The 22,418-nt window shown below is 47.8% G+C and overlaps 1 protein-coding gene and 1 non-coding gene across 2 annotated transcripts in view; one reads left to right on the top strand and one right to left on the bottom strand.

Moving 5' to 3' along the window:
• FAM227A (family with sequence similarity 227 member A) overlaps nt 1–22,418 on the top strand; it is a 59,299-nt gene that overhangs the window by 11,475 nt on the left and 25,406 nt on the right. Inside the window, exons 4-11 of the mRNA XM_055396047.2 lie at nt 319–391; nt 991–1,067; nt 2,887–3,033; nt 7,313–7,414; nt 7,983–8,087; nt 9,717–9,840; nt 11,817–11,924; nt 13,037–13,116. Coding sequence (XP_055252022.2) covers nt 319–391; nt 991–1,067; nt 2,887–3,033; nt 7,313–7,414; nt 7,983–8,087; nt 9,717–9,840; nt 11,817–11,924; nt 13,037–13,116 — 816 coding nt within the window. The remainder of the gene's footprint in view (nt 1–318; nt 392–990; nt 1,068–2,886; nt 3,034–7,312; nt 7,415–7,982; nt 8,088–9,716; nt 9,841–11,816; nt 11,925–13,036; nt 13,117–22,418) is intronic.
• LOC129537361 (U6 spliceosomal RNA) lies at nt 14,687–14,793 on the bottom strand. The gene has a single exon (XR_008682014.1). It is a non-coding gene; the product is annotated as a U6 spliceosomal RNA (small nuclear RNA).

Genomic DNA, 22,418 nt, shown 5'->3' with positions numbered 1-22,418 from the left:
AGGCTTGACAGCAGCTTGTCACCCTGGAAGCCTGCTCCAGACTCTGTGTTCCTCGGGAGTGTGGCCAGGAGGAGGGGCAGCGTGGGAGAAGGTGAGGGTGGGGGACATAGTGGTGGTGACCCTCCGGGGGATGAGGCCAGTGACACACATGGCCACCAAAGCCCTGCCACCTAGCGGGGAGACAGCAAAGCCCTGCCACAGACTTTGCTCCAGGCCTCTTGCGAACCGGCAGGAGAAATGGCCTAGTTCCCGACCCCTGCCCTCCCCTCAGGTTTGCACTAAAACCCTAAAACCCCTTTTCTCTTTTGGTTTTTGAAGGCAATTGAGAAATATGAGATGGAGAAGAAGGCTTTAAAAAGAGAGCGAAGTCGCGGCGGCTTGGCAGACAGAGGCAAAACCCCTTTCCTGTAGACTTGGTGTTTTTGTGGGGTTTGGATTTTTTTTAGTGTCTAAAACGTAATTGAGTAGGAATCCGGAGTTTCAGGTGAGAGTATCTTTGGCCTCTTCTGAGAGAGCCTTTAATCTCACTTCTTGGCATCAAGCAAGGAAGGAGGGTCAATAACATTTCGAGACGACCTGCTGGGGGACACCTTACGCTAGGTGTTTTCATATGGATCCCCTTGTTAAAGCTTCCTAAGACCCCCTACCTGTGAGGCAGGTGCCTTCGAACGTGTTTTATACTTGAGAGAAGGTAAGGGGACCACTTGCCGAGAACCAGAAGGCTTGTCCACCGCAGGTCTTAGATTTTCCCCAGACTGACTTCGAAACCCATATTTTATCTGCTCCTCCTGACTGCTTCTCTGAGCTCAAAAGCAGTCTTATCAAATAAGGAGGGGAGTCTTAGCAAGTCAGCAACCCAGGCAAACTAATAGTGCGTATGCCATCTGGCTGCTCAGGATGAATGAAAAATCACAGGTATGCTTACCACACAGCCGTGGGCAGACCCCGTGGTTACTCACATCCTGTTTCTCTTCTTTCATTCTCTTGCAGAAAAGAATGAAGGAAAATCACAGAATATTTGCAAGGGCTCAGAATTCAGGAATGTCAAATCTTTCATTATCAAAAGGGTAAGGGATCTCTTGCTGGGTTGGTTTGTGCTGGGCCTGAACTACATTTTAATTCCAGCGAAAGGTCCCTTGGCACCTGGATGGTGATCATGTAGGAAAATGGCAGAGTACCTGTTTTAGTACCTGTATCTTAACCTATCTTAACGTCCGATTCAATGGACATGAACTTGGGCAAACTCTAGGAGATGGTAAGGGACAGGGAGGCCTGGCAAGCTGCAGTCCATGGGATTGCAGAGAGTCGGACACGACTTGGTGACTGAACAATACAAATGTATTTTAATAACTTTAGAATTTCTCATAACACCTCAGAAAGGTAGAATCAAGAGGACTCCAGAGGTCAGTTGTCCGTTTATCTTTAGAACTTAGAAGCTGTTTACCCTTAGAAACAACGAGTTCAGCTTCAGTTCACACAGAGCCACCATGCCGCAGAGCTCCCGGGGGTGCATTCCCACAGCAGTGGGGGTTTTGTGGGTCACTGCAGACATCCCAGGGAGCTGGCAGTCAGGAGCAGACAGAGGACCCGTCCAGCGTCATGCAGCTTGCTGGTGACAGAGCCCCCTGCCTCTCGCTCAGATACCTGCGCCTGGGGTCTTGCTCTCTCAGCGGCCTCTCTAGTAGCACTCTAACCCCATCTCAGAGCCGCCCCAGTTAAGATCCTCCTAAGTGCTGTCGCGTTGGTTGTGTCTGACTCTCTGTGGCCCCATTGAGCCTGTAGCCTGCCAGGCTCCTCTGTCCTTGGGATTTCCCAGGCAAGAATACTGTAATCGGTTGTCTTTTCCTCCTCCAGGGGATCTTCCAGACCCAAGGATCAAACCTGTCTCTTGACGCCTACATTGGCAGGCGGGTTTTTTGTTTTTTTTTTACCACTAGCGCCCTCTGGGAGGCAAGATCCTCCTAAGCTCCCTCTTTAAACTACCCAGCTCATGTGTATTCAAGCCTTTAAATGCTAGAGAATATGTTACCCTTTTTTCACATTATAGCCTGGAAAATTCCCACACAGCATACAGCCCAATAGTTGCGGGTCTACATCGAAACTGTCACACTCCCCATGATGGTGGCCGAGCAGGTCTAAATGTCCTGCCCGGAGTGGCACAGCCAGTGCATGGGGAAGCTGACATCTGACTCAATCAATGTAGTCAGTCACTCGGGTCTCCCACTGTCAAGGCCACAGCTCAGTTACCAAGGAACTCAGTCCCTCAGAATGCTTCCAGGAGGTGCCTTTGGGTCATGGTTATTGATCTCTTCCTCCCCTTCCTTTCTGTATTTTTACATTTTTATAGTCATATTTTTATCCTAAATTCCATATGTTAAGAACCATAAATGTGGGGTGGTCATATCCTTTGACCCTAATAGTGCCATTTTGAGAAATTCATACCAAGTTAATAACATCAAAGAGGTGAACCATATGGTCCCAGTTAGTAATAATATTAATTTGAACTCATCTGTGAGTAGGTAATTAAATTATAGCACATCTTGACAAGATATACTACTTTATATGATAAATTTGAAGACAGTGAGACAATGTGAAAAATCTAAGGGGATAAAGCAAGACATAAAAGTGTGCATGCATATATGAATCGTAAAATGATTGAAGTAACACATACGTATTTGTATACATGTGCTCAAAGCCTGAAAGGAAAATAGAAATAATGTAAATATCTGTTGGATAAGAACTGCTGGGATCACTCACACACTCTCATTTTCTTCAACATTCTCTAAGATTGTTAATATTATCTCCATGATAAAAAGGAGAAGATACTGTGTTGTTTTAAACTGTCATATGAGGGACCCCATTTTCATGTTCTGTTTTTGTCTTTAGAAAACAGCAGATAAAAATCTCCTGGCAGAGCTGTACCAGTACCCATCCTTTGACGACTCTAGGCCAAACAATCTTCCAAATGGGGTGGACTTCTGTGACTTGGTGGGCAATGTGATCCTGGCTGAGAAAAACCCCGTTAGCGGCAAGGTAAGAAGAGAGAGCCCTCTGGGGCGCCCGCCTGCATGGGACACACCGCTGTCCCAGTCTTATACCCCAGGGAACTGAGTCGGGCAGGTAAGCTGCTGAGGGCCACATGGTTTGCAAGTAACTGAGCTGAGATCAGACCGACGACGAAACCAACACTCTTTCTCGCAGTGCTCTGGGCTCCTAACCACACTGATCCCGTGGCCCGTGAGCGTAGCATTTGGAGGCCACACCCTGTGATACATGGTAATTAATGAGGCATGTGTTCTGTTGTCATTCACTAAGAATTGATGCTTTTGAACTGTGGTGTTGGAGAAGACTCTTGAGAGTCCCTTGGACTGCAAGGAGATGAAACCAGTCCATCCTAAAGGAGACCAGTCCTGGGTGTTCATTGGAAGGATTGATGCTGAAGCTGAAACTCCAATCCTTTGGCCACCTCATGCGAAGAGTTGACCCTTTGGAAGAGACTCTGATGCTGGGAGGGATTGGGGGCAGGAGGAGAAGGGGATGACAGAGGACGAGATGGCTGGATAGCATCACCGACTCAATGGACATGAGTTTGAATGAACTCCAGGGGTTGGTGATGGACAGGGAGGCCTGGCATGCTGTGATTCATGGGGTCGCAAAGAGTTGGGCATGACTGAGCGACTGAACTGAACTGAAGTTGTATATGGGTAACCTTAATTTTTTTCTTAATTAGACAGTACTTAGAATATTTAATTCCCATGCCCCATGGTTACCCCTTGGGGTGAGTCACCAATTTGGAGAGCTGGGTTCCTCAGGAAGGAGAAAAGTAAAAGTGAAAGTCATTCAGTCGTGTCCGACTCTTTGCAAACCCATGGACTCTAAAGTCCATGGAATTCTCCAGGCCAGAATACTGAAGTGGGTAGCCATTCCCTTCTCCAGGGGATCTTCCCAACCCAGGGATTGAACCCAGGTCTCCCGCGTTGCCGGCAGATTCTTTCCCAGCTGAGCCACAGGGAAGGAGGAAAGGGAGTATTCTAAGGCCCAGAAGAACCCATGTGTGTGTGATAGACGGTGCTGGCCCCTCAGGAGCTGGGGGATAGTTGTAGGCAGGGGTTGAGAGGGGAGGAGGCCCAGAAAATTGTCTCAGCCATCTTCCAGCTGTGCCTCAATGCCCCTCACAACTGCACAGCCCCAGGGTCCCCAAAACAGCTATGACCATGACCCCCTCAGCTCCTCACTGGCTCGCCACCACCAGTCCTGGCACCCAGCTTCCCAGACAGTCTCTTCTGTCTGTGCTTCTCGCTGCTTCAGCCACACCCCCATCCCGCTCCGCCCTCCCCCTCTCTCCCGTCCTTTCTCTGCCGCCGCCGCCTCCTCTTGCCCTCCTCCTCGTGATTCTTGCCCTGCTTTTTCCCTCTCTCAGGCTGTGTCTCTACCTCTGTTCCATCCTGCATGCTGACTTCCTGAGGGCAGTGATCCATTTAGGCCAGTCACTGCCCAGCGTGACAGTGGCGCTTGCTGGCTTCCAGTGCCAGGCTCCAGCGTGGGCTGCGGTCACTGAGCAGAGGGCTGCCTGTCACCAGGTGCTGCTGCCCAGGGCAGGCAGTGGGCACCGGGGATCAGGTCCTGGATCCCCTGCATTCTTTAGCAGAGAGGTGCAGGAGCAGCAGGCACTCACAGCATCACATTCTCCAGGGCAGGGTAAAAAGATGTTCACTACACAGTGTTTGTGATAACGAGGACCTGGAAGGCAGCGCATCTTGGTGATTAAGTAGCTCTCCGCACTCTCATTTATTCTTCTGTAAGTAGCAATAACAGTAGCCTCTACCTTAAAGTATTATTGTAAAATTAAATAATGTGCATAAGCACACAGCACAGCACTTAGTAAGGCATAACTTCTCAAAAAATGATCGTTTTCATTATCAGTGTTATTAGAAAAGTTTAATGATGGAACAACAGTACAGTCATTTTTGGTTTATATATCATGGACTACTTTGCCACTATATGAGTATTTATGAAGAGTGTATTTTAACATACTATGCTATGACGTTGCTGCTGCTGCTGCTGCTAAGTCGCTTCAGTCGTGTCCAACTCTGTGCGACCCCATAGACGGCAGCCACCGGGCTCCACCGTCCCTGGGATTCTCCAGGCAAGAACACTGGAGTGGGTTGCCATATCCTTCTCCAATGCATGAAAGTGAAAAGAGAAAGTGAAATCACTCAGTCATATCCGACTCCATGGACTGCAGCCTGCCAGGCTCCTCCATCCGTGGGATTTTCCAGGCAAGAGTACTGGAGTGGGGTGCCATTGCCTTCTCTGATGCTATGACGTTAAATGACGTTAAATGATAAACATCAGTACGTAAAACCCTGCAGTACAATGTTATGTCAGCCCACAAGAAAATCTGGGGTGAAACCATTCAGAGATACCACCAGCATTCTCTGAGTGATAAGATGGTAGATTTTTTTCTTTCTTTATTGAAATAGAGTTGATTTACAATGTTGTGTTAGTTTCAGGTATACGAGACTGTAGTTTTTTCTTCTTCCTTTTTCTAAAATTTAAAAGAGGAAGAAAGACATGGAAAATGGATGGTGTGTTTCATGGATCCACTGTTCCTGTGCCACCTTCCCCCCAGCCTTGTGCCCCTGACAGGCCCACTGACCCTCTCTGGAACCTGAGCTCTCGTTCCACGTGCTGTGTGGGTACCCCCAGGATGGTGACTGCTGTGCTAACTAATGTCCCATTTCTCAGGTAGCCTGGGAAATGTTTTCCTTAGACCTTAATCCCAAGAAAAACAGCATTTCCTGGAATGCTTTTAGTCTTATATCTGATGATGGCTCCTGCTTTTCTTTGGCTTTCAGGAAACCCAAGACAGATTTGTACCCTGCCGTTAAAAGGACCTTCTTCCATCTTGCTCAGGGGCCATGCCATTTTGCTTGCCTCCTCAAATCTCCTCCATCCCCTCCCTCTGCCTTCATCCACCAGCTTTGCCTCTGGCTCAGAGAACCTGGTGGTCACCCCTAGACCATGAGTTCACTCACTGAACCCTCACAGTCGTTCTGGAGGTCAGGACTGTCATCACCATCTCCATTTCCCAGATGAGCACAGACAGATTCGATGCCATTGGTCAGGGCCCTGCAGCTAATTAGTGTAAGAGCTGGATGAGAATCCAGGCAGTGCGGTGTCAGTCTGTGCTCTCCACCGCTCTGACTGTCCTGCCTCTCCAAGGAGACCTGAGGAATGGCAGAGAGGACTAACCGAGAGCAGGGCTCAGAGCGCTCTTTTCTACCAAGGGTGGCTTGCTTATGCACTCTGCCCTCGGCTTCTGTAGGCTTGAAGGGACTGCCAAGGAGTCTTTCCCTTTGCATCCAGGACACACTCTGTTCCTCCAGACGGTAAAAGGAGAGGCAGCCCGTGCAGTATCTCTGGGGCCAGGCTGCGTGCTTTTTGCTTTTTTTTGGCCGTGATATGTGGCATGTGGGATTCTTAGTTCCCCAACCAGGGATTGAACCCGCGCCCCCTGTATTGGAAGCACCAGGGAAGTCCTAGGCTGCCTGCTTTTGAGCCTCCCTGTCTGTATAAGCTTAGGCAAGAATTCTCACCTTTCAATCTTCACTTCCCTCTTCTGTAAATTGGGGATGACAGTTTCATCATTGAGCAGCAACCACAGAGACAGACGGTGACAAAGTGAGATGAGGAGTGAATGGCACGGGACGCATGGCAGTGCCCCCTCCCTCTTGAGCCTCCCTGCTCCTCCTGCATCCCACCCCTGCAGGTTGTCATTGAGCACCAAGAGCTGCGCGCCGCACCCCGCACCCCGCCCCGTGCTGTGCAGCGGCTTCCTGCTCCCCCTTTCACACACGGCAGAGTGCATGTCAGTGCTGCTCTCTCAGCCCGTGCCCTCTTCCCCGACCCCTGTGTGTCCACACGTCTGCTCTCTACGTCCGTCTCCATTCCTGCCCTGCAAATAGGTTCATCAAGATCATTTTTCTAGGTTCCATATATATGCCTTAATATATGATATTTGTTTTTCTCTGACTTACTTCACTCTGTATAACAAGCTCTAGGGTTTGTTTTTTTATTTTTTTGCTGTTTTGTCTTGGTTTGTTTTTTCCAAAAGTATTTTGACTTCAAAGATGATTGGCCAGGAGGTGGTGTGATTAATAACAATAAGAAGCCATGGAACGTGGGCGGAAAGGAAGGGTTTGAGTGGAGATGATTACGAATCTGGCAGCAGCAGCAGTAGTTCCAGGTAAATTTCAAAGAATAAATAAGTAAATAAGCAATAACAACATGAATTGTGTTTCTTTTCCAGTCTTTCTGTTCAGGTAGAGAATTAGAGAAGTTTCTCTCTTCCCCTTCTGTAAGAGCTATATGGCTGGATAGCTTCTGGTGGATCTTTCATGAAAGGTACCAGGTAAATGCAAATCTGGTTGCTTCTCTTCCTTGCTTATTTTTCTGTGGGACAAACCCCAGCCTCTTTTTTTTTTTTTTAATTAATTTATTTTTTATTGAAGGATAATGCTTTACAGAATTTTGCTGTTTTCTCCTTTTTTTTGTTTTTAAACCCCAGCCTCTTTAACGTGGTTTAAGAGCCCCTCTGATTCCACAGACCACCCATGGACCATGCCTCATCTGTCACCATCATCCTTCCCCACCCATACTTTCTCCAGACACCTCTCACCATGCCTGCAGCAACCCTGAGCTTTAGGAACTGGCCCCTGTCACGTGGCTGGTCAAGGGCAGGGAAGAGATCAAAGTCAGGACCTCCTGGCTCAGAGTTTAGGGTGCTTTTCTCAACACCCTGCCTCTCTGTACGTGTTCTGTAGATCCTAAAGCAAATTAGTATAGCATTTCATAAATAATATGAGATTAAATACCTTGTGAATAAGATTCCTAAAAATGAGAGAAACACTTAGTTCTCAGCCCTTGACTGTTTCAACAAGTAATTCTTGTAATTCCTTCTCTATTTGTATTCCTGGTAGCCAAAGAAGGAGGTCCAGAGCAAGCTGTTCGACCGGATAGCCCAGAACTATGCTTTTCTTTTGTTTTGTGAATCCAGGACCCATTACGAAGAGGCTCTCTTGAAAGTGAGCATCAACCACTATTTAGGCAAAACAAATCATATTAGATAGCTATTCACTGCTCGTTCCAAGTTAATGCCCTTAACATTCTTTCCATAAGAAAATAATTAGTAAGTTGTGGTATCTTCATATGCATGCATGCTGCATGCTAAGTTGCTTCAGTTGAGTCTGGCTCTTTGCCACACAACACAAAGAAGTCTTACAAATCAGTAGGAAAAAAGGACCAACGGACAAAGTACATAAGCCAGAAATTCACTAGGGAAGAAATACAATGGGGAAAAAAGTTCATGTTTGACAACAATCAAAAATATAAATTAAAATAGTAATCCTTCGATTCCCCTTTTTACCTGCTAGATCACATAGATTGAAAAGTGTGACTCCCAGGATTATGAAGGATACAGGGATTTCCCTTGGACGGTCTGAGTGGAGAGTAGATTGATAAAGATGTGCTGAAAGGCACTTACACCGATGAAACGTCTGCTTAGCAAGTCACTTAGGCTGTCTGTGTCTGCTTCACCATCCATAAAGTGGGGGTAATATTTAATAATGCCTCTCTCACCAAGTCGTCCTAAGGATTAAATGAGATCGTGTTTGTAAGACATCTGACATATCACCCAGCACTTGATGCACCCCCAGTATATAATAGCTGCCATGATTACTATTATTATACCATCTAATGCAAGTCATAACCTAATAAATAGTAAAAACTGCTTTCATTCATGCGTTCAACAAATTTTTAACTGCCTAATATGTGCCAGATACTGAGCTAACTTCATAAATAAATATAATTACTCTGTATAATTTGTAATGCAAAGTCTTAGAAACATGACACTATCTTGTCATGTTTAAGTAAATTTTGAAATGGCCACTCACACAGTATTATGAAGGTCACTTTTGGAAAAAAATTCCAAAAAGTTCATAATAACCTGGGGAAGTATTTATGTTATGATGTTAAATGAATAAAGCCAGATATAAATGTATAATCTGAGCCTGAGCATAGCTGAAAAGAAACAGCAGTACCACTTGTGCACAAAAAAACTCAGTAAGTAAGACTTAATATTATCTCTGGGATGGAACAAGATGGGTATGTCAAATGTACTTGTCATCTTTGAGCTACTCTTTGACCAGGTGGTAGAAAGGGCTGAGCCACAGACCATGTTCAGAGGAACTGGAGGAGAGGAAGGTTGCTGGCCAACACAGCACGGTGTTTGAGGTGTGGTCCCCACGTAGGATAAGGGGTCCACCTAGATATCTGGCAGCTGCAGATGGAAATTGCTCCCCTCATGGGACTTCCCAGGTGGCACTACTGGTAAAGAACCCACTTTCCAATGCAGGAGACGTAAGAGATGTGGATTCGATCCCTGGGTCAGGAAGATCCCCTGGAAGGAGAAGGCAACCCACTCCAGTATTCTTGCCTGGAGAATCCCATGGACAGAGGAGCCTGGCAGGCTACAGTCCATGGAGTTGCAGATAGTCAGACAACTGAAGCGACTTAGCACGAACACTAAGCGTGTGATCAGGAAGGTAGCACAGTGTCAGGCAGAGTGTTTTATCACAGGTCCTTTCTAAAGTCAGGGGCTCTTTTCTGGGTGTGGAGATGTCCAGAACATTGCCCGGGCTCCTTTCGCCCCCTAGAGGTTGCCGTCGCTTCTGAGTAAAGCCCTGTACACCAGCTTCTGCTGCTGCTTCCCTCAGTCCTGGTTCAACACGCACGAGTTCAAGTCTGACATCTGTAACACGATGAGCCTGTGGATTTCAGGTGAGAGGGGGCTGCTTTCTCCTGGGAAAGCCATTCCAGATACACGTCTTCCACCAGAGCCCAGGTAGGCTCCTATTTGCCATCACACCTCCTCATTGAGGCAGTTGTCCTTTTCTCTCCTTGACAATCAGGAAAGTAAACTGTGCAGTTAGATCCCAAGGAGTACCCATGAACTTGCTTCCTCAAGCAGTCTGAGACAGTCCTTGTCCCACTTTGTCCCTGGCTGCATCTGCAGGGAGCAGGTTTCAGCACAATCCTGCCAGTTAACCATGTGTTGTAGATGAGTGGACCCAGGAACCCCCTGCCGTGTGCTGGCCAGATAGTCCTACCTTCCACCCCCAGTGTGACCCCACGTGACCAAGGGTTGTCTCTCTCCCTGCAGCACACCACAGTGCCAGCTTGATGTTTGCTTTTCAACTATTTTTCAGTCTCCTTCCTCACTCGCCCTATCTCAACCCAGATATCTTCTAAAGTCATTGAAAGCTGAGAAGTCCCCTGTGGACTGCGTGCTGTGCTCAGTAAGCACTTTTTACATTTCCTCCTGTGTTGAGGATCACTTCCACGTCAGGAGATGTGGTCGAACTCACAAATCTCAGCATACAGTTGTATTTATAGCTAAGATTTATTATTGCAATGGAGTGAGGATACATAACCAGATCCTAAGGGACAGACAGGCAGAGTTTGAAGGAATTCACGTGCAGGCTTCCTCCTCCCATTGATGCAGAGCCCCTCATCCCGATGCAATGAACATGTAGCCATACGTGTGTGATGGTTCTGCCCAGATGCCCATTAGAGAAACAGTGCCCAAGGTTGTTATTGGGGACTGCTCATGTAGGCACCTGTCTATCATGCACCAAAATTCCAGGGAAGGAGATGGTGAGCATCAGCTACATTGTTTGATAAGCAGTCTAGGCCCCCTGAGTCGTTAGTGTCAGGGAAGAAAATTTCCCCCAGCTTTATTGAGATATAATTGACATATGACATTGTGGAAGTCTGAGGTGTACAGCGTGAAGATTTGATGCATGGATGTGTTGTGAAGTTTTTACCACAAGCAGATTGGTTAACACACCCTTCACATCACACAATTCCCAGTCCTCTGAACACACGCAGCACTGAGAGCAGGCGTCAGACCCGGCCCCCCCACTGGGCAGCCGTCTTGGACCTCCGCGCCGTCTCACCTCCCATTCCGACTCTGTCCTTCCTGTTCTTTCTTCCGATTCCCGTTTTTGTCCAAGGCTGTGCCGCCTCACCCAGTTGACCCCCAGAAATAAACCTCCTGTCCGCTTACTTTGTCCAGTGGAGACAGGAGCTTCGTATAAGGGCTCAAATTTTTTTAAGTAGTCTTTGGGCTTTTCCTTCCTAAATCAAAGAACTGAAGGAGATAGTGGAATTTCTGTACTGTGAGGATTCAGACTCCAAGAAATCAAGACTCTGAAACATATGGTTTCCTTAAAAGAAAGGTATCAGCCCCCTAAGCATCACCATTCGACATTTCAGGCAAAGCCATTTCTGGTACTGAACAAAGTACAATAATATGTTGAACAAAGCTTTACTAAGTGCCTGTTTATCGTGTGCCAGATCCAATACTAAGCCCTGGAGGTGCAGAGATGAATCAGACCCAGCCCCTGCCTTCAAGGAGTTCCAGTAAGAGCAGAGGAGACAGACAGGAAAAACAATGACAGTGCCTTCACACCTACATAGCATGTGGCAGGTTCACGCATCTGTGGTGTGATCTGATCCTCACACTGTCGGGGGGGCAGGGTTGGCCTCACATCTCCATTCTCCAAATGAAGAAACCAGTCTCCCGGAGAGGAAGTGGCTCATGCCAGGCTGCAAGGCCAGCATGGGTAGGGCTCATGCTGGAAGCCCAGTCCCCCCAGGACCAGTAGGGGTATCTCAGGGGCCTCACTCTTCTGTTTCCTGCCTCCCTTCCTCTTCTGCAGCAGTTTTCATGATCACTCTTAACTCCTTCTCAGGTATATATCCTTGCCCACACAGCTATAACAGCTGGGACTACTCAAAACTGGATCCAGAGAGGTTCCGGAGAGAAGAATTAATGTCGCAGAGGAGAAGACTGCTGAAGGGTAAGGTGCCAGCTAGGGATTACCATCCCCAGTGCCCGCTGCCACATCCAGCTACCACCTAGTCCAGGCAGTTGCTGCGCTGTGCTCAGTCGCTTCAGTCGTGTCCACCTCTGTGCGACCCTGTGGACTGTAGCCCTCCAGGCTGCTCTGTCGATGGGATTCTCCAGGCAAGACTACTGGAGTGGATTGCCATTCCCTTCTCCAAGGGATCTTCCTGACCCAGGGATCGAACCGTTGTCTCTTACGTCTAACCTGCGTTGGCAGGCAGGTTCTTTACCACTAGTGCCACCTGGGAAGTCCCTAGTCTGGGCAGAGCGGGACCTTAATACTGAAATCCTCCGACCTGGTTCTCTGTCAAGGCTCGCTCTCACATACCCTAAACTAGCCTCCAGCAGACATCGTGAACACCCAGGAAGTTCAAAGTAAAAGGAAAAAAAAAATCTCACCTGGAAATTGTCTTCACATTTAATGACATTTCAGTGAATATTAAATTTAACATCTTAAGAATTTGATAGGTTGTTCCTCTTTTAAGTGTTTAGTTCAAGATTTATTCATTTCAATTTTGCAAGGTTCTGAGTTTTTGTTTGTCTTTTAAAGCCAATGCTTTCTTTCTTCTTCTTGTGCATTGAGTGCTTGCCCTGTTTACCCTCTGCAGACATTATTTCCTTTAATTGGCTCATCAGCCCTTTGAATAGTTAGTATTCACTCCCTTTTGCGGGATCAAACATATTAGGTCATTTGCCCAAGGTCACTCAGCAAGTAGAATGACAGAGGCTCTGGGTTGCCTGATGCCAGTCCTCTTGCTGCTGTTGTAGCTTCCAGGGCTTCCCTGATGGCTCAGAAAGAATCTGCCTGCAATGAGGGAGACCAGGATTTGATCCCTGGGTGGGGAAGATCCCTGGAGAAGGGAATGGCTACCCGCTCCAGTATTCTTGCCTGGAGAATCCCATGAACAGAGGAGCCTGGTGGGCTACAGTCCATGAAGTCACAGGCGTCGGACCCGAGTGACTCTTTCATAGCCTCCAGGGAGGGGGCTCTCTCAGAGCTCCTGCTCTGATGTCACCCTCAAGACAAGAAGGAACTGACGAACTAATTTTTTTCCTCTTCCCTAGGAAGAGACATGTCTTTCCTCACTGCTAGGAGGTACTCTGTCTGGAAAGCCACTCAGAACAGGAGGACCTGCTGCCGTCATGTAAGTGTGAGGCCCACATCCAGACCTTTGGAGCCCCCTAAGCTTCAGTGACTTCTGGTTGGTTGCACATCTCTGCACTCTTTGCCCTGTAGGGGCCCTGGATCTGGGTCCTCAGGTCTGCAGGGATGAGTGGGGGCACTAAAGGGCAGCCGGAAGTGCCAGGATTGGAAGGAGAGAGGATAGGAAGCCATCTTCAGTGTAGGCTGCAACACGCGTATCTTTATATCTCCTCCTCCCTGGTGAGCCTCATCTCATCCAATAGCCTGGACATCTCCCGACACCTCCTTGCTCCTCTCCTCCTGGTTCCTCTTGCCTCCTGTGTAGCGCCAGGCACCACCACCCCTCTGCCTTCCACTTACAACACCCCACTTTGAGCTCCCTTTGCTACTACAGGAGGCTCCCGTCTGCCTCAGACTTTCATACCCCTGCAAGTTTTTCAAAACACCAATCTAATTACATTATCCTGTCCCCACCAACCCTAAATGCCATCCTCCCTCTTAGCCTTCCAGGCCTCAGAAGGGGCAAGGGTTCGATCCCTGGTCAGGGAACTAAGATCCTGCATGCCTGCCACAGGGCCTAATCAGAAAAATAGAAGAAAAAAAAGCAGCAGCAGCAGTCAGTAGGAAGGCCCTCACCTGCCTGCCCTGAGACCACCTGCCCCTGTCTGTACCCTTGCAGTCTGCTGTCTAGGAGGAAGGGCCCTCGCCCTTGTGCTTGGACCTCACCCCTCAGCTTCCACTCCTGCGCTTGGCACCGTCTTTTTCGCAGCATCGTTCCCCCCTCAGCACCCCCCCACAACCCCCTCGCCACTGTCTGTTGGTTCACTCCCATCATTGAACAGTCCTCTAGCATCTGTTGCCTTTACAGAGAAAACCCACTTTGTCTCTGCACCCCCGTTTCTTGCTGCCTGTCCCACAGAATTTCCTGAAAGACTCGTCTGCCCCGCGTCTCTTCCTCAGCCACCCCATGGTTCCTGCCTGCTTTGCTCCTCTGCACCTGCTCTGGCCAGCTTGGCCTGGCCCCCAGTCTGATCCCTCTTCTGGTCTGTTTCATATGGCTGGTTGCTCTCATCTCCTTGAAATCCTTTTTTCTCTTAGCTTCTTTGTCATCAGACTTTTTGGGCGTCTTCCTCTCCAGCCGGCTGCCCCTCCTCTTGTCTCTTGCCAGCTCCCCATCTCATCAGTCAGCTCTGTCCTGGCCCCTTCCAGGTGATTTTGTCTGGCCTGGTGGCTTTCTTTTCTTTTTTAAAATGTATTTATGTTAATTGGATGGTAATTACTTTACAGTATTGTGATGGTTTTTGCCATATATTAATATGAAGCGGCCATAGGCATTCATGTGTCCCCTCCATCCTGAACACCCCCCCTCCCACCTCCCTCCCCACCCCATCCCTTCAGGCTGTCACAGAGCACTGGCTTTGGGTGCCCTGCGTCATATATCGCATAAACTCCCACTGGCAATCTATTATACATATGGTGATGTATATGTTTCAATGCTATCTGTTCTCTCAAATCATCCCACCTACCCTCCTCTTCTCCCACTGAGTCCAAAAGTCTGTTCTTTATGTCTGAAAAATATGGAATGCTTCATGAATTTGCATGTCATCCTTGCGCCAGGCCCATGCTAAGCTTCGCTGTATTGTTCCAACTTTAGTGTATATGCTGCTGAAGCGAGCACGGTCTGCTGGCTTCCTGTATGCCAGTAACACCCAAATCTCCTTCCATACCCTGGCCATGCTCAGGACTCATCTGGTCTGTCCAACTGCCCTGTTGACTTTCCCAGGAGGCCCTCAACTTAGCAAAGCAGGGCCCTGGGAAGAGGACCCCTGACTCCCAGCCCGCGCGACACTCCTCTCCTGGCCCATGGCCGTAGCCTCTTCCTGAGCTCTGCTCTTTCACTCTTAGCCCCAGCTGCTTGCCACACAACGACCAGAGTGACCTTTTTCAGACACACACTGGCTGAGGTTGTTCCTGGCTTAAACCTCCCCAGCTTCTCCAGTGCGCCCAGTCCCCTGAACCCAGCCTGAGCTGCTCTGCAGAATTCAGCCACCTCCTCCTCTCCCTCCTGCCTCCTCACCTCCATCCCCTTGCTGCACTTGCTTCTGCCTCTGGGACACTCCAGGCCTGTCACCTTTACTGGAACATGCTTCCCTCAGGGTTCCTGAGGGAGAGGGCTGGCTCCTTCTTGCCCTTCAGATTCCAGTTTCCTGTCATTACCTTAGCGGTGTCCCTGCCCCCCCAGTCACTCTCTGGTATCATATTGCCTATGATTCCCCATACAGCACATATCATGCTCCCTGCTATTCTTTTTTTTTTCTTGTCTGCATGACGTGTGATTCCTAGTTCCCCAGTAGGGGTCGAACTCAAACCTCCTGCATTGGAAATGCAGAGTCTTAACCACTGGACTGCCAGGGAAGCCCCCTGCTATTCTTCCTGCAGGATTTATATGTTGTTCAGTATCTGTCTCCCCCTATTAGGATATAAACTCTATGAGGACACGACCTCTTTTCCTTTATCCCTCTTCTATCTCAAGCTCCTGGAATAGACTGAGCACAACGAAGATACTCAACAATTATCTCTTGACTTCATAGAGGAGGTCATCTATGTCAACTCTTCACCCTCTGCTTAGCATATAATATGCTTAGTCATTCAGTTGTGTCTGACTCTTTGCAACCCCATGGACTGTAGCCTGCTAGACTCCTCTGTTTATGGGGATTCTCCAGGCAGGAATACTGGAGTGGATTGCCATGCCCTCCTCCAGGGAATCTTCCCAACCCAGGGATCGAACCCAGGTCTCCCACTGCTCTATAAATGTCAGGAGGCTTCCCAGGTGGCTCCGTGGTGAAGAATCTGCCTGCCAATGTGGGAGACACAGGAGACTCAGGTTCAATCCCTGAGTTGGGAAGATCCCCTGGAGGAGGAAATGACAACCCCCTCCAGTATTCTAGCCTGGGAAAGTCCATGGACAGAGGAGCCCGGCAGGCTACAGTCCATGGGGTAGCAAAGAGTCACGAAGAGTACAACTGAGCATGCACACATGGTAGAAATGTCAGCCTCCAGAAGTACAGGCAGAGCAGGCACTGTGGGGGGACAGCTGTCACTCCAGACCGAGAACAAAATATTATTCAGTGTTTTTGCACTGCCTGTCACAACTGTGTCAAGCAAATGTGTTTTCTTTGTACTGGAATACATAAATCCTTCCTACAGTTATTTCAGAAACCCAGCTAAGAGAGTCCATTTTCTGCCCCAGAAATAGAAATAATCAAAAGCTTTCCAGCCTTAAAAGCAGCTGAAGTTTTCCTGGGCAAACCAGAATGGAGGGAGTCATCGAGTTCCGCGGTGGGGACCGAGCTTCTCTCTTGCTTTTAGCAGACACGCTTTCCCATCTGCTCAGGGAGATAGTTGGCTGTGTTCAAAATGTGCTTTTCAGTGGCAGCAATCTGTCTGGGAGTCCACAGTTGAACGGATGAGCGGCAGGTTTTAAGTCTTACCCTGTGGTACGCCCTACTCCAGCTTCATGTTGCAAATTTGCAAAGTGGGAATAAAAAAGCATCTAACTGTGTATCTGGCTTCCCCTGTGAGGCTCAGCTATAAATAAGGGCTCCTACTTTTAGAGACTGAGTCACTTGTTCACTTAATAAATATGGGAGAATAGTCAAATAAGGCACTCTATCAATCAGATCTAGTCCCTTAAATCTATTTCTCACTTCCACTGCATAATCATAAGGGATTTGATTGAGGTCATATCTGAATGGTCTAGTGGTTTTCCCTACTTTCTTCAATTTAAGTCTGAACTTCGCAATAAGGAGTTCATGATCTGAGCCACAGTCAGCTCCTGGTCTTGTTTTCGCTAACTGTATACAGCTTCTCCATCTTTGGTTGCAAAGAATATAATCAATCTGATTTCGGTGTTGACCATCTGGTGATGTCCATGTGTAGAGTCTTCTCTTGTGTTGTTGGAAGAGGGTGTTTGCTATGACCAGTGCATTCTCTTGACAAAACTCTATTAGCCTTTGCCCTGCTTCATTCCGTGCTCCAAGGCCAAATTTGCCAGTTACTCCAGGTGTTTCTTGACTTCCTACTTTTGCATTCCAGTCCCCTATAATGAAAAGGACATCTTTTTTGGGTGTTAGTTCTAAAAGGTCTTGTAGGTCTTCATAGAACCGATTAACTTCGGCTTCTTCAGCATTACTGGTTGGGGCATAGGCCTGGATTACTGTAATATTGAATGGTTTGCCTTGGAAACGAACAGAAATCATCCTGTCATTTTTAAGATTGCATCCAAGTACTGCATTTCGGACTCTCTTGTTGACCATGATGGCTACTCCATTTCTTCTAAGGGATTCCTGCCCACAGTAGTAGATATAATGGTCATCCGAGTTAAATTCACCCATTCCAGTCCATTTTAGTTCACTGATTCCTAGAATGTCGACGTTCACTCTTGTCATCTCCTGTTTGACCACTTCCAATTTGCCTTGATTCATGGACCTAACATTCCAGGTTCCTATGCAATATTGCTCTTTACAGCACCGGACCTTGTTTCTATCATTGGTCACATCCACAACTGGGTATTGGTTTTGCTTTTGCTCCATCCCTTTATTCCTTCTATAGTTATTTCTCCACTGAGCTCCAGTAGCATACTGGGCACCTACCGACCTGGGGAATTCCTCATTCAGTATCCTATCATTTTGCCCTTTGTTACTGTTCATGGGGTTCTCAAGGCAAGTATACTGAAGTGGTTTGCCATTCCCTTCTCCAGGGGACCACATTCGGCTGTGGTCCATGTGATTAGATCAGCTAGTTTCCTGTGATTATGATTTCAGTTTGTCTGCCCTCTGGTGCCCCCTAGCAATACCTACCGTCTTATTTGGGTTTCTCTTACCTTGGTCGTGGAAAATCTCTTCACAGCCGCTCCAGCAAAGTGCAGCCGCTGTACCTTACCTTGGACGAGGGGTATCTCCTCAAGGCCGCCCCTCCTGACCTTGAACGCGGAGTAGCTCCTCTCGGCCCTCCTGCGCCCGCGCAGCCACCGCCTGTTGGACGTGAGGTAGCTCCTCTCGGCCGCCGGCCCTGGCCTCAGGCGTGGGGTAGCTCCTCACAGCCGCACCTCTTTGCGTGGTTCGTTGCGCCGGGGCCGGCGTCTCTCGCGTCGCGTCTGCAGTGGAAGTGAGAAATAGATTTAAGGGACTAGATCTGATTGATAGAGTGCCTGATGAGCTCTGGACGGAGGTTCGTGACATTGTACAGGAGACAGGGACCAAGACCATCCCCATGGAAAAGAAATGCAAAAGAGCGAAATGGCTGTCTGAGGAGGCCTTACAAATAGCTGTAAAAAGAAGAGAGGCGAAAAGCAAAGGAGAAAAGGAAAGATATAAGCATCTGAATGCAGAGTTCCAAAGAATAGCAAGGAGAGATAAGAAAGCCTTCCTCAGTGATCAATGCAAAGAAATAGAGGAAAACAACAGAATAGGAAAAACAAGAGACCTCTTCAAGAAAATTAGAGATTCCAAGGGAACATTTCATGCAAAGATGGACTCGATAAAGGACAGAAATGGTATGGACCTAACAGAAGCAGAAGATATTAAGAAGAGGTGGCAGGAATACACCGAAGAACTGTACAAAAAAGACCTTCACGACCAAGATAGTCACGATAATGTGATCACTGACCTAGAGCCAGACATCTTGGAATGTGAAGTCAAGTGGGCCTTAGAAAGCATCACTACGAACAAAGCTAGTGGAGGTGATGGAATTCCAGTTGAGCTATTTCAAGTCTTGAAAGATGATGCTGTGAAAGTGCTTCACTCAATATGCCAGCAGATTTGGAAAACTCAGCAGTGGCCACAGGACTGGAAGAGGTCAGTCTTCATTCCAATCCCAAAGAAAGGCAATGCCAAAGAATGCTCAAACTACCGCACAATTGCACTCATCTCACACGCTAGTAAAGTCATGCTCAAAATTCTCCAAGCCAGGCTTCAGCAGTATGTAAACCGTGAACTCCCAGATGTTCAAGCAGGTTTTAGAAAAGGCAGAGGCACCAGAGATCAAATTGCCAACATCCGCTGGATCATGGAGGAAGCAAGAGAGTTTCAGAAAAACATCTATTTCTGCTTCATTGACTATGCCAAAGCCTTTGACTGTGTGGATCACAATAAACTGTGGAACATTCTGAAAGAGATGGGAATACCAGACCACCTGACCTGCCTCTTGAGAAACCTGTATGCAGGTCAGGAAGCAACAGTTAGAACCGGTCATGGAACAACAGACTGGTTCCAAATAGGAAAAGGTGTACGTCAAGGTTGTATATTGTCACCTTGCTTATTTAACTTATATGCAGAGTACATCATGAGGAACGCTGGGCTGGAAGAACCACAAGCTGGAATCAAGATTGCTGGGAGAAATATCAATAACCTCAGATATGCAGATGACACTACCCTTATGGCAGAAAGTGAAGAGGAACTCAAAAGCCTCTTGATGAAAGTGAAAGAGGAGAGTGAAAAGGTTGGCTTGAAGCTCAACATTCAGAAAACAAAGATCATGGCATCTGGTCCCATCACTTCATGGGAAATAGATGGAAAAACAGTGGAAACAGTGTCAGACTTTGTTTTCTTGGGCTCCAAAATCACTGCAGATGCTGATTGCAGCCATGAAATTAAAAGACGCTTGCTCCTTGGAAGGAAAGTTATGACCAACCTTGATAGTATATTAAAAAGCAGAGACATTACTTTGCCGACCAAGGTCCGTCTAGTCAAGGCAATGGTTTTTCCCGTGGTCATGTATGGATGTGAGAGTTGGACTGTGAAGAAAGCTGATCGCCGAAGAATCGATGCTTTTGAACTGTGGTGTTGGAGAAGACTCTTGAGAGTCCCTTATACTGCAAGGAGATCCAACCAGTCCATTCTAAAGGAGATCAATCCTGGATGTTCATTGGAGGGACTGATGCTAAAGCTGAAACTCCAATACTTTGGCCACCTCATGAGACGAGTTGACTCACTGGAAAAGACTCTGATGCTGGGAAAGGTTGGGGGCGGGAGGAGAAGGGGACGACGGAGAATGAGATGGCTGGATGGCATCACCGACTCTGTGGACATGAGTTTGAGTGTACTCCGGGAGTTGGTGATGGACAGGGAGGCCTGGCGTGCTGTGATTCATGGGGTCGCGGAGAGTCGGACACGACTGAGCGACTGAACTGAACTGAACTGAACTGAGTCAAATAAGACCTTTATAAGGAGGAGTCATCATCGTTGTTCTTATTTGCAAACAATGGAAGCTAATCCAGCTGCTTTAAACAGGAAGAATATAATAAAGAGTGTTCGTGGTACACGGTCCCCCAGGATGGGCCCGGGCATTAGTTTCAGAGGCCGCACCGCCAAGAATGACGTGCACTGACCGATGGTAGTGGGACTAATGCTCGGAACTCCACTCTTCTTTCCTTGAAAGGCCAGTTGCTCCTGTTGCAGTCTTTCCAGAAGCTAAAGTCTGATTGGTTCCTCACTTCCTCACGGTGCCCATTTCCATCTTAAAGTCTCAGGCAGGTGCATTGCATCTGAGAGCGAGAGCCTAGGTAAAATGTCTGCGCTCAGCCACAGAAGAAGCTGGGAGAGTAGCTGAAGTCTTTCACTCACTTTGGGGCCTGGGTCTTATGTACATGGAGAAAAAAAAATGAAAGTGTTAGTGACTCAGTTGTGTCCAGTTAACTCTTTGCAACCCCATAGACGGTAGCCCGCCAGGCTCCCCTGTCCATGGAATTCTCAGGCAAGAATACTGGAGTGGGTTGCATTCCCTTCTCCAGGAGATCATCCCAACCCAGGGATCAAACCCAGGTCTCCCTCATTGAGGCGATTCTTTACAGTTTGAGCCACTAAGGAAGCTTACGGAGTGCATCGAGAACGTGTAACAAATAACACCTCCAGGATGTGCCATTTGAGTTGAGAACCAAAGGACGAGAAGGGGTCAGCCATTAGAAAATGAATGAAAGAACCTTCCAGGAAGTGGGAACAGCATGTGCAAAGGCCTTGAAGCCAAAGTGGGGAATTGATGTATTCAGGGAACAGGGAGAAGGCCAATGACCCTGTAGCCCAGTGTGAGTATGGAAGAGGGGCAGGAACTGATCCTGGAAAAGTAGCAAGGACTGTATCCTGCAGTGTTGGCTCAGCCACAGTATGGTGGATGAATATAATTTCACTGCTACAGGAATGCACTGAAATAGGGGAGTGACATCTGATTTCTATTTTTAAAAGATCACACTGTCTTCTGAAGATGGAGAATGTGATGAAGGGAGGAGACAGGACTCCAGTTAGGAGGCTTTTGTAGTTGTCTAGGGTCGCAAACAGTCAGTCACGACTGAGCAACTGAACGGAACTGAACTGAAGGGCTTCCCTTGTGGCTGCTGGTAAAGAATCCACCTGCAATGTGGGAGACCTGGGTTTGATCCCTGGGTTGGGAGGATCCTCTGGAGACGGGAAAGGCTACCCGCTCCAGTATTCTGGCCTGGAGAATTCCATGGACTAGTCCATGGGGTTGCAAAGAGTCGGACACAACTGAGCGACTTCCACTTTCAAGGAAGAGTCAGTGACAGCAGGAGGCAAGAAGCAGAGAGGCCTAGTGTGTGTTTTGGGGATATTGATCTTTCAGGATGTGCTAATGGATGGCTTTGTGAGTGGGGTGAATAAGAAGGAAAGGGAGGAGTCAAGGATGTGTCCCAGTGTGTGGCTTAAGCAGCTGAACGGTATGTGGGGTTTGTGAGATGGAAAGTGTAGGGTCTGGGGTAGGAGACTATCAAGAGTTGAGTTTTGAACTTGTTAACTTTAAGATGCCTATGAGAGGCGCAAGTGGAGATGTCACATAGGTAGTGAAACATACTAGGCTAGACTGAAGGAGAGGCCAGGGTTACAGGAAAAAACAATTTCTACCCAAGTTTTTATATATTTGTGACAAAATATGGAAACTACAAGTGAGTGACCACCATGGAGCCACAGGCCAAGGCGGGAAGACATAGTAGGCTTGGTTCAGAAGAGCTAATTTTCATCTGGGTGAGGCCGCCTATCAGGTAGATGGCTGTATCAGTTCCAGGGCAAATCTGAGCCTTTGTGTTCGTGTTTGTGAAATGGGCATCATGGCTGCTATTTTTTTAATTAATTAATTTTATTTGGGGCTGCACTGGGTTTTTGTTGCTCACAGGCTTTCTCTAGTTACTGTGAACTGGGACTCCTCTTGTTGTGGAGCACAGGCTCCGGGCTCAAGGGCTTCAGTTGTTGCGGCTCCTGGGCTCTAGAGCACAGGTTTAATAGTTGTGGCACACGGGTG

The sequence above is a fragment of the Moschus berezovskii genome, chromosome 6 (genome assembly GCF_049115385.1).
Source record: "Moschus berezovskii isolate FMDL1 chromosome 6, NW_MosBer_1.0, whole genome shotgun sequence".
NCBI classification, from domain to species: domain Eukaryota; kingdom Metazoa; phylum Chordata; class Mammalia; order Artiodactyla; family Moschidae; genus Moschus; species Moschus berezovskii.
The sequence above is the reverse complement of the archived record's forward strand: the minus strand, read 5'-3'. Positions and strand labels throughout refer to the sequence as shown.